Below are 9,787 nucleotides of genomic sequence, written 5' to 3'. Positions count from 1 at the left end.
TGCGTGCAGCCCCAGCCCACGCCAGTGACTGGCCGCCAAAGTAGGCTGGGGGCGAAGCTGTTGAAGCCCGGGTCGTTTTAGAAAAAGAACAGAAATGTTCTCTCAAGAATAATTCACGGTCTGCTCGGTGGGGTTTCACGGTCGTGTCTCTTGCGCCTGGCCCTGACCAGAGAAACCTGTTTGGCTTCGGTTCTCCATGGGCCAGGAGGCGGAGGAGGTGGTGGAGCCTGGCTCGGGGAGGCCACCAACAGTCGGGACGAGGGGCTGGGGTCTGGCTCCCGCTCCGGGACGAGGTGACAGCGGGCGGCGCCAGCCTCCCGGCTCTGCGACACCTGCACCGGGAGCGGGCGGAGCGAGAGGCGGTCCCGGGGGCGTCCGGGCGCGGATTCCCGGGAGGGACTCTGGAGGCAGCGGGGCGGGCCGGGGAGGGCGCCGGGAAGTGGCCCTCCCTCCCGTCTCCCCTCCCGGCAGGTCGGAGCGGGGCCGCGGGGCCCTGGACGCTGGGAGTGGGCCCGCGCCGAGACGGAGGGAGGGGCCGCGCCGCCTTCGAGAGTCATTGGAGGACGCGGCCGCCCGAAGCTGATAAATAAGGGGCCGGGCCCGCGGCTGCCAGCCAAGCTGGACGCCCGACCCGCGCGAGGGCCAGGTCAGCGCCTGCCCGGCGAGGCGAAACGAGGGGAACCCCGTTCGGCCATGGCCTCGCTGTTGGGAGCTTACCCGTGGCCCGAGGGGCTCGAGTGCCCGGCCCTGGAAACCGAGCTGTCGGATGGGATGTCGCCACCGGCCGCCCCCCGCGCACCGGGCGACAAGGGCTCGGAGAGTCGTATCCGGCGGCCCATGAATGCCTTCATGGTGTGGGCTAAGGACGAGAGGAAACGTCTGGCCGTGCAGAACCCGGACCTGCACAACGCCGAGCTCAGCAAGATGCTGGGTGAGTAAGCCAGCGGCCGGGCGGGACGCTCCGGGAGGTCGGCAGGCCGGGAGGAGGGGGAGGGGGCTCCTGGTTGGGGGCCCGGCGGGGGGACCTGCGAGCGCTCGGAGCGTGGGTAGGAGGCGGCGAGTGGGTCTGCTGGGGGAGCGCGGGTGCTCGCCGTGCCCGCGAGGTTGGGCATCTGTGCGAGCGTGGGTGTGCGCGCAGCGCCCGGGGTTCAGAGCAGGGACCCCTCGACGGGGCCCAAAGCGAAACCGCGCGGCCCGCTGGGGTGCGCCAGGAAGCCCGCTGGCGGGAACGGGAGCGGAGTTTGGGGTCCCAGGGCAGAGCCCGGCGACGGAGACCCGCGCGCACCGACAGGTCGGGACCGAAACGCCTGGGCCGGGTGAAACTGGTGTTTGCTGGGAATGCCGAAGCGGGAAACCCGCCATTCCCTGCACGCTACCACTGGCACAGTCACGGAAGGTGGTTGTACCATTATCAACGAATATTCGTGAAGAGAGAGCTTGTGGGAACGCAGCCCTTCTTTAACTAAATTGTTAAGCCAAGAGCGAAAAGTACGCACAGAGACTCGATTCGATAGTGTATTTCTCAATCGCAGGAGCGTAATTTGATTGGGATGCTCGGGCCGCCCGCGAGGTCTGTCGTGGCCGCCACTTTCCCAGGGCTGCTGCGCAGTCCCAGCAGGGGCAGCCAGGCTGGGGACAGGGACAAGCCAGACGGGGGGAGTCCAGAGAAAGGATGTTAGATCACGTCGGAAAAGCCTGAGTTCCAACGGGTTTCCTCAGGGCTTCTCTCCCGCATCTGGAGCTGAGCACTTTCAGCTTGGCTCAGCTGCACGCTCTACTCCTAACCTTTCGGCCTTTCGGCTTATTTTTATTCATTTTAAGTGGTGGAAACCTTTCACATCATTTCGTAGGCACAGTAGGCGCCAGGCCCCGAGAGAAGGGACAGTATGGGGTTACCGCAGGCTGGCCTGACCCTCCACAACCCCACCCTGCCCAGAACTGAGCCTTTTTTCCTTTTCCCTCTAGAGCTCAGAACTGAGGCTGAGAGCTGACACCCACCTTCCTGCTGGCCAAATCTGCAGGCCCGCAGAGAGGGTCCCTCCTGCAGTCGAGGCGCCCTTTCAAAGCAGCTGGTTTCAAAAAGCCTGCTACCCATGGCCCAGTCCCCTGGCTAGATGTGTTGAGGATACGCTGGTGGGTCAGTGTCTTAATGAGCCCCTTTCTTCATAAAAATATTTAAAATTATATTTAATACTGCGGTGGCATAAAGACAAATATATTAATATATACAACAGTAAAGCATTTATCTAAGAGTTCATTTTTTTCTTCAGGTTTCTTCTTTTAAAGCTTATTTATTTATTTTGAGAAAGGTGGGGGAGGGGCAGGGAGAGGGGGAAACAGAATCCCAAGCAGGCTCTCCACTGTCAGTGCAGAGCCAGATATTGGGCTCGAACTCAGGAACCATGAGAGGATGACCTGAGCCGAAATCAAGGGTCCATCGCTTAACTGATGAGCCACCCAGACGCCTCTTTTTCTTCAGGTTTCTAAAGAAATGAAAACACTGTGTGTGTGTGTGTGTGTGTGTGTGTGTACCTCTCAACATTTTTTTCAGTGGGCCCAGGCTCTGTGCCTCTTGCTGAAGTGCAGCTCTTGTGATCAGGACAAAGTGAGGTTTCTGTTGGGGGCCCAGGCCAGAGGTAGGAGAGGAGCTCAGGCTGGGGTACCTTCCCGGACTCAGGCTGCCTGCTTCCATGGAAAGGGCAGGCAGAAAGACCTGCCTGACAAATGCCTCTAGTGAGCTGATCCCTGTTGGCAATTTGCATTTAGGCCTCCAGAAGTTATAGTTTATTTTGCAGGAAAGACACTGATTCCTTCCTGCTTAACCACACAGCCCCTGACCCTGGACAAGAGGAACCAACAAATTTTTAAAATGCAGACTGTCTACACCTGTTAACGGGGGAGGTGGTGGCAGGATGATTGACTTCCACTCCATGATCTCGCCCAACCCTTTCCTTTCTGACCTAGGAAAGAGTCCCAACTCTTTTGACTGTAAGCTTTCCCATCTCTAACATTAAAAACATCACCCAGTAGCACTGGTATTTTCAGTATGCTATGAATGAGGAGGAACATAAAGACAGTTTTACATTTAGTGGTATTTACAATAATTCTTTTATTAATACTATGACAATCCATATACACTTAGAAACTAGAGTTCCATTTTATATTCAGTTCACAGACAGGGTGTGGGGTGTGCCTGCATCTTGGGCCTCTTGCAACAACTTTGCAGTCTCAGTCACAGGCTGGGAACTGCTGACCAACTCCAAATCCAGAGTTCCTGACACTTTTCAAGTTGCCCTTTTAAGTGACAGCTAATTATATTAATTGACGACTCTGTCACAATGGTTATACACTTTCATTCCAGTGGTGGGGTGCTTTTAATAATCATCTTCCTCCTTTGAGGGCCAGGCATGCAGAGTCAGCCAGTGTGGGTACCCAGGGAGCAGTTACACACACCTCTGCACTGGTCTCTGTGCAGAGCGCTCTGGGCGGGACATGTGGCCCCTTTCCTTATAGAGCTTGAGGATGGGGGTGCTTACCCTCTGGACCAGTAGTCTCAAACTTTAGGATACATCAGAATCATGTGAGGAACTTTCAGATTTGCAGAATCCTGAGTCTACCTTAGGAGGTAACAATCTAAGGGGTCCAGAAATGACCTTCAGAAAGCCAGCAACCAAAGAGGGATGTGCAGTGAATATACTGATAGGTGAAAGAGAGGTGCTAAAGCAACTTACAAAATGATACAAAAGGGAGTAAGGATGCATAGAAAAATCAAGTGAAACCATCATTTTAGCACCAGTGGGATACAAGTGTGGGATGCTTCTTAAAGATAGAATTTTGAATTGGATAGTATCACAATACATTTTATAGTGTGGAAAATAGAGTCCCAGGGAAGTTAAAGAATTTGCTTCTGCAAGGATAATCAAAGACTGAGAAGCTGCCCTCTGCCACAGTGCAAGGGTACTAAGTAGGTGACAGGGGGCCTTGGCATGAGTGTGTGCTGGCATACATGTGTGTGCATGCATGTACATGTATGCATGTGTGTGCCTGTGCATACATGTGTGTGCGTGTGCATGCATGTGTGCGCGGGTGCCTGTGCATGCATGTGTGTGCGGGTGCCGGTGCGTGCATGTATATGTGCATGTTGCAGGAAGATGCTAGCATTCTGGCCACCATCTTTGTATGGCAGAGTCATAACTGACCTTCAGATGTGAAGGATAATGGTCTGTTACCCTAAGTGAGATCCTATAATTTACTTACATCTGTGAAACGATTGACTGAGCCTGAGTTCCCTCACAAGAAGGCCTCTGAGATTTATGCCATAAATAAATATAGCATCACTTCCCGAGAGGCAGCAATAATCAGCAAAGGCTGAGAATTTTCATTAAAATGCACAAATAATTTGTGGACTTGGTCCACTAAGCGTAAAAAAGAGCCCAAATCAATGTAGTCGCTATGTATTTTTATCCTGTGTCTGACCCCAGTTCAGGGGGGCCTTTCACCCTGAATCCCGCATGGCTCACATTTATAGGAGAGTTGATGTGATGGTGCGCGGCTGACGAGTGATTTTGCAGGATGCAAGTGGGAGAGGTTGGCTTGGCCTCACAGAGCCAAGAAGGGGGTGCGAGGAGGGCGGTGTCCTCTGTGTCCTTTGTGGAGTGGGGGAACCCGCGGGTGGGATGAGCGACGGAGGTTGAGGGCGTGTGCGAGTGTGGACGCTGGGAGCACCAGTGCCTGGACAAGGGCACCGGCCTCCCCGAGCGCACGGATGCTGAAAGTAGCTCTCTCTGACTTGTGTGAGCAGGAAAGTCGTGGAAGGCGCTGACGCTGTCCCAGAAGAGGCCCTACGTGGACGAGGCGGAGCGGCTGCGCCTGCAGCACATGCAGGACTACCCCAACTACAAGTACCGCCCTCGCAGGAAGAAGCAGGCCAAGCGCCTCTGCAAGCGCGTGGACGCGGGCTTCCTCCTGAGCTCCCTCTCCCGAGATCAGAACGCTCTGCCGGAGAAGCGGGGCGGCGGCCGGGGAGCGCTAGCGGAGAAGGAGGACAGGGGTGAGTACTCCCCGGGCTCCGCCCTGCCCAGCCTGCGGGGCTGCTACCACGAAGGTCAGACTGGCGGCGGTGGCACCCCGGGCAGCGTGGACACTTACCCGTATGGGCTGCCCACGCCCCCGGAAATGTCACCCCTGGACGTGCTGGAGCCAGAGCAGACCTTCTTCTCATCTCCCTGCCAGGAGGAGCATGCGCACTCACGCCGCATCGCCCACCTGCCGGGGCCCCCTTACTCACCGGAGTATGCCCCCAGCCCCCTCCACTGCAGTCACCCTCTGGGCTCCCTGGCCCTCGGCCAGTCCCCAGGCGTCTCTATGATGTCCGCTGTACCCGCCTGCCCCCCGTCTCCTGCCTATTACTCCCCTACCACCTACCACCCTCTCCACTCCAACCTCCACGCCCACCTGGGCCAGCTCTCCCCACCTCCCGAGCACCCCGGCTTTGACGCCCTGGATCAGCTGAGCCAGGTGGAACTCCTGGGGGACATGGATCGCAATGAATTCGACCAGTATTTGAACACTCCTGGCCACCCAGACTCTGCTGCAGGGGCCGTGGCGCTCAGTGGGCATGCCCCGGTCTCCCAGGTGACATCGACAGGCCCCACAGAGACCAGCCTCATCTCCGTGTTGGCTGATGCCACGGCCACGTACTACAACAGCTACAGCGTGTCATAGAGTCCGAGGCAGCCAGCCCAGCCCTGCCTCGCCGGAGCCCTATCCTCGCGCACGAGCAGAGCGGATGGCACAGCGCTCCCAGCTTTCCTCCAAACGTCCGGGGTGTGCAGGTCGGAACTGTCCGCGGGGCAGAATGGGGCTCTGCCTATCTGAGCGCCCCTTCGCGCTCCCTGCAGCCAGCATTTGAGTGTATTCCTTCAAATGGGCTCTCATTGACTACACCCTGGGAACAAGGCAAGGTAGTTGCTGAAAGATGGTTTCCTGGTAGATTTTCATTTTTTTTCTCCCGCTCCCCATCATGGAAACAAACGTGTGAAATCCCAGCGGCTTTCTTGTATCTCTGGCTTTCTCGTATCTCTGGCTTCTGACACAGCCGCATGGCTCACAGCCGTCCTGATCTTTGGGTCCTCTCTATGAGGAAATCCCCGAGTTGGGATCCAGGGGACCCCGGCTCCAGTCCCAGTTCTGCCTCGGAGGGTTGATGGAACTCCCACTCTTCTCTCTTCCCCTTCCAGCTCCTCCCCCCAATCTAGGAAGGGGGGGCAGACTTGATATCTAAGGCCCCTTCTGCTCCAGGTGTTCTTTCAAGGCTAATTAAAAGGAAAATGAAGTTTGAGCTAGTAAGTTCATTGATGGCCAACCTGCCAATAACTCTGTGTGCATCCAAGAACAAGTGACTTTCTGCACTTGCACTGCCTTTCAAAACGATCATAGTCTTTCAAAAGGAGTCCTCAGATTTGAGAAACAACACCCGTCTTGATTTGGAAAATTAAACACTAGGCTTGACTGCATCACTTGAATTCAAACCATTGCTTTTTAAACATATTTTAAAGGCTAAATTAATTTTTTAATTACACACACATTTCAAGAGAATATACACAGCCTGAATATATACAGTGTCTGTGGGACACGCACAACACACACACTTTCATGCATGTCTGCGCAGTCTAAATCAGATACTCTTGTTGATGTTGGCAGCTTCTTGTCAACTCCCTGTTCCTAATAACCCAAAGAACTGGGAACCTAAAAAGAATTTCTACAGAGCAATGTCATATTCCTCCTATCTAGATTTGTTGATTTCTTGAGCAAAATTTCATCATACTTCCCCCTCTGCAGGTGCAAAAGAAGCTTCCTTCTCTGTCTCTGACTCCCCTTCTTCCTTTCCCAGGATTTCTATTTTTCTTCTTCACTGTTCTTCCTCTGCCCATGAATTGGCCATGAATTCAAAGATCCCCTGAGTTAAAAATCCTAAGCATAATTCCTATGGCTGAGATGGGAATTTGCTCTCTTCCCTAGCCAGCTGGTTCTTGGTAGCACCTTCAGCCAACACTTCATAACAACTTCCCCTTCACTATACTTACTTCCCAAAGAACAGAAACACACTGGGATACAAAAAATGTGTCTGAGCCCTGACCCCATCCCAAAAACATTTCCATCCTTTTCCCAAACCTCCTTTGAAGGAACATAACTGGCAATGAACAAAAAGACAGCTGTCTGTCTTTCAATTGCAGCATATTAATATTGCCTGTATGAAATATGTAAGTGTTTTATATAATCTCCTATTTTCAGCTTATATTTTATATTGTTGAGAGATCCTTTTTTTTTCTTCCAAGGAGTTCTACTGTAAAATTACTTATAAGATATAATTAATCTTTATGCTATTGCTGTATACATTTGGTAATAAATAGTAAATCATTGACAATATGATTGGTGCAGTCCAGAATGTATATTAATAATCTTGTAAAACATTATCACAGACATTAAGCTAAACTGTTCCAATTTTTTTTTGGTAAGAACTACACATGCTTTGGAACATTTGTAGATATTGATCTGTCTAAAATATTTAATTTAAATAAATGTTTTTGTACCATGACCATGCTATCATTTGAAGTAGATTTTTGCAAACAGAAAAGGCTTTCAAGGGTATCATAGATATGCCCAGTTCTACTTTATAGTATTGGTCAGAATATTTTCTACATCAAGTTTTTTTATTTTAAAAAGTTACCTTGTATGGGGCGGTTTATTTTATTTTATGAATTATGGTGAAGAGATAAAGCCTAATTTGACACGTTGGGGAAAACGTTGTTATCATTAATATTGAAAAAAAAAAAAGACTAGTTCATAACTTACCTGCAGAACAATTTTCTCTTCAGGATGACTTCACGCTTGTAAAGTAGAATGAGGTAATTATCAGGTACTCTCAAGATAGCATGTAAATTCTCCCCAATAAGTTGCTTCCTTAAGGCTAACTACATGTTTTCCTTTTTTGAAATAATCTAGAAAAATACTTAGCTTTCTCTCTTTCCTATGCGATTTATCAATGTGGCATAACAAGACACTGTAGGCTCCCCCAAACCCGGTGGAATGTTGAGGAGAAGGCAGAGAAGCACTCAGATTGGTAATTAGAGGATGTAACATCTTGTGAGGTTTTGGGATTAAAATCCCAGCCAAGAAGTGCCTGGAAAAATCGGATGATTACTCAGTCCCCTTGCGGGTCACCATGCCTGGCTCCTCTCCATGGGGAAGCAGTTGTAACTTGTTCAAGTCAAGGGCAGCCTTGTGTTCTCCCAGGCTCTCTGGGCCAAGAAGTGGGTACTGGGAGGGTCCAAATGGGCATATATTCGTCCTTCAATTCCGATCATAATCTATAGTCATTACTTTAATAGCACTTTATAGCTGTAGGGAGATTTATGGCAAGTTTTATGGGGTAATTCTCACCCACAATCCCAGGTGAGACACTGTTACCCATCCACCCCTTTGTGCAGCCCAGGACACTGAGGTCCAGGGTGGAAGGGGGTGCAGTGTTAGCTCACCTTGCTCAGTTAGGGGAGGCTGGGGTTCCAGCACTTTGTAGATACATTTGTTTGTTGGCAGTGTTGCCGAATGGTCTCACAGCTAGAGGCTTCATGCCTTTTTTTTAGCACTTCACCATGGCATGGAACTACATGCAGTCCAGTTCATGCCTCTCACCACTCAGGGAAAGAGAGAATGAACAAGGAGGAAATATAGGGTCAGAGTTAGATGAAACCCAAATTCATTGCCGTCCAGGCTCACCACCGTGGCTGGCTGACACTGCCAGTCTGCAGGGTCATCAGCTGGCTGGAGGACAACTCGGGCAGTGTCTGTACAGGACATCGGCCCTCGGCACTGCCAAATAGGCATATTTCATTCCAGGACACACTTTGGGGGCGGGGGCATTGTCCCTGCTTCTGGGAGGGCAGGAAACAGGCAGGCGACAGAGCTGCTCTTTCACTTTAGCTCAGCTATGAGTGAAACAGTTGTGCCCAGAAGCCAGGAGTATTTCAGAGTTTTAGCTGCTCATTCTGAGAACCCACCTGCCCCCAGTGACAAGAGCACCTTTTGCTTTGGCTAATGAGAATTGATGAGTATACACAGTTGTCCATTTTCCCCCCAAAATGTAGATGTTACTACTTCACTCTTCCCTGAGATCCTTCAGTACCTGTTCATTGCCCATGGCGTCCAGGGTGAGCACAGAAGTGGGATCATGTGAATACAATGAGGCTTATGCTTCCGGGCGTCTCACTTATTAGCCCTGGAAATGTACACATGTCCCCTGCCCCCTCACCTTCCAACTGTGTGAGCTTCAGGATCCACAACTCCCATGTGAGTGCCCCTATGGCTACCCTTCTTCCTCTTTCCAGAAGCCTTTCACAGCCTCCTCCACTGCCCCCATCATGGTATACCTGCTGCACGAAAAGCCTATTATTCTCTGAAATATTTTCCTTTCCAATACATCTGTGTTTATCCAATGCTCTTCCCCAATGAGAGAGACTCTCACTCCCATCACCTATCTGCTGACATCCCACACACTGTCCAAATTCATTTCACATGTTCCCAGCCCTACCTGGCAGAGGGGCCAGTCACTGTCCTCCTTGAGCAGGCCTTGGTTACAGCACTTACTGCCTGGCATTGGAATCATCCACCCATATGCATCTTTCCTAGCAGGGCAGACACATAGTAGCTGCTCAAAAATAACATGAATGAATAAATGAATAAACATCTGAGGTGTCCCAGTTAATCTTGGTGATAAAAACTTAAAACC

At 51.5% G+C, this 9,787-nt stretch overlaps 1 protein-coding gene across 1 annotated transcript; it reads left to right on the top strand.

Annotated features, from left to right (window-relative positions):
• The first annotated feature begins 632 nt into the window (after nucleotides 1-632).
• On the top strand, nucleotides 633-7,584 carry SOX7 (SRY-box transcription factor 7). Its single transcript, XM_077769733.1, has 2 exons — nucleotides 633-931; nucleotides 4,802-7,584. The coding sequence occupies exons 1-2, from the start codon at nucleotides 694-696 to the stop codon at nucleotides 5,722-5,724; spliced, it is 1,161 nt and encodes a 386-aa protein (XP_077625859.1). The 5' UTR covers nucleotides 633-693; the 3' UTR covers nucleotides 5,725-7,584.
• Nucleotides 7,585-9,787: the final 2,203 nt, after the last annotated feature.

This window comes from Crocuta crocuta, unplaced genomic scaffold (genome assembly GCF_008692635.1).
Source record: "Crocuta crocuta isolate KB4526 unplaced genomic scaffold, BGI_CrCroc_1.0 scaffold551, whole genome shotgun sequence".
NCBI lineage: Eukaryota > Metazoa > Chordata > Mammalia > Carnivora > Hyaenidae > Crocuta > Crocuta crocuta.
This window is presented reverse-complemented; position numbering and strand designations above follow the sequence as displayed.

What these genes read in the sequence shown, in the direction of transcription:
- SOX7 (XM_077769733.1), top strand. Translation starts at nt 694, where the DNA reads ATGGCCTCGCTGTTGGGAGCTTACCCGTGGCCCGAGGGGCTCGAGTGC. An exon ending in CGAGCTCAGCAAGATGCTGG is followed by an intron (nt 932 to 4,801) that starts GTGAGTAAGCCA and finishes TTGTGTGAGCAG; the next exon opens with GAAAGTCGTGGAAGGCGCTG.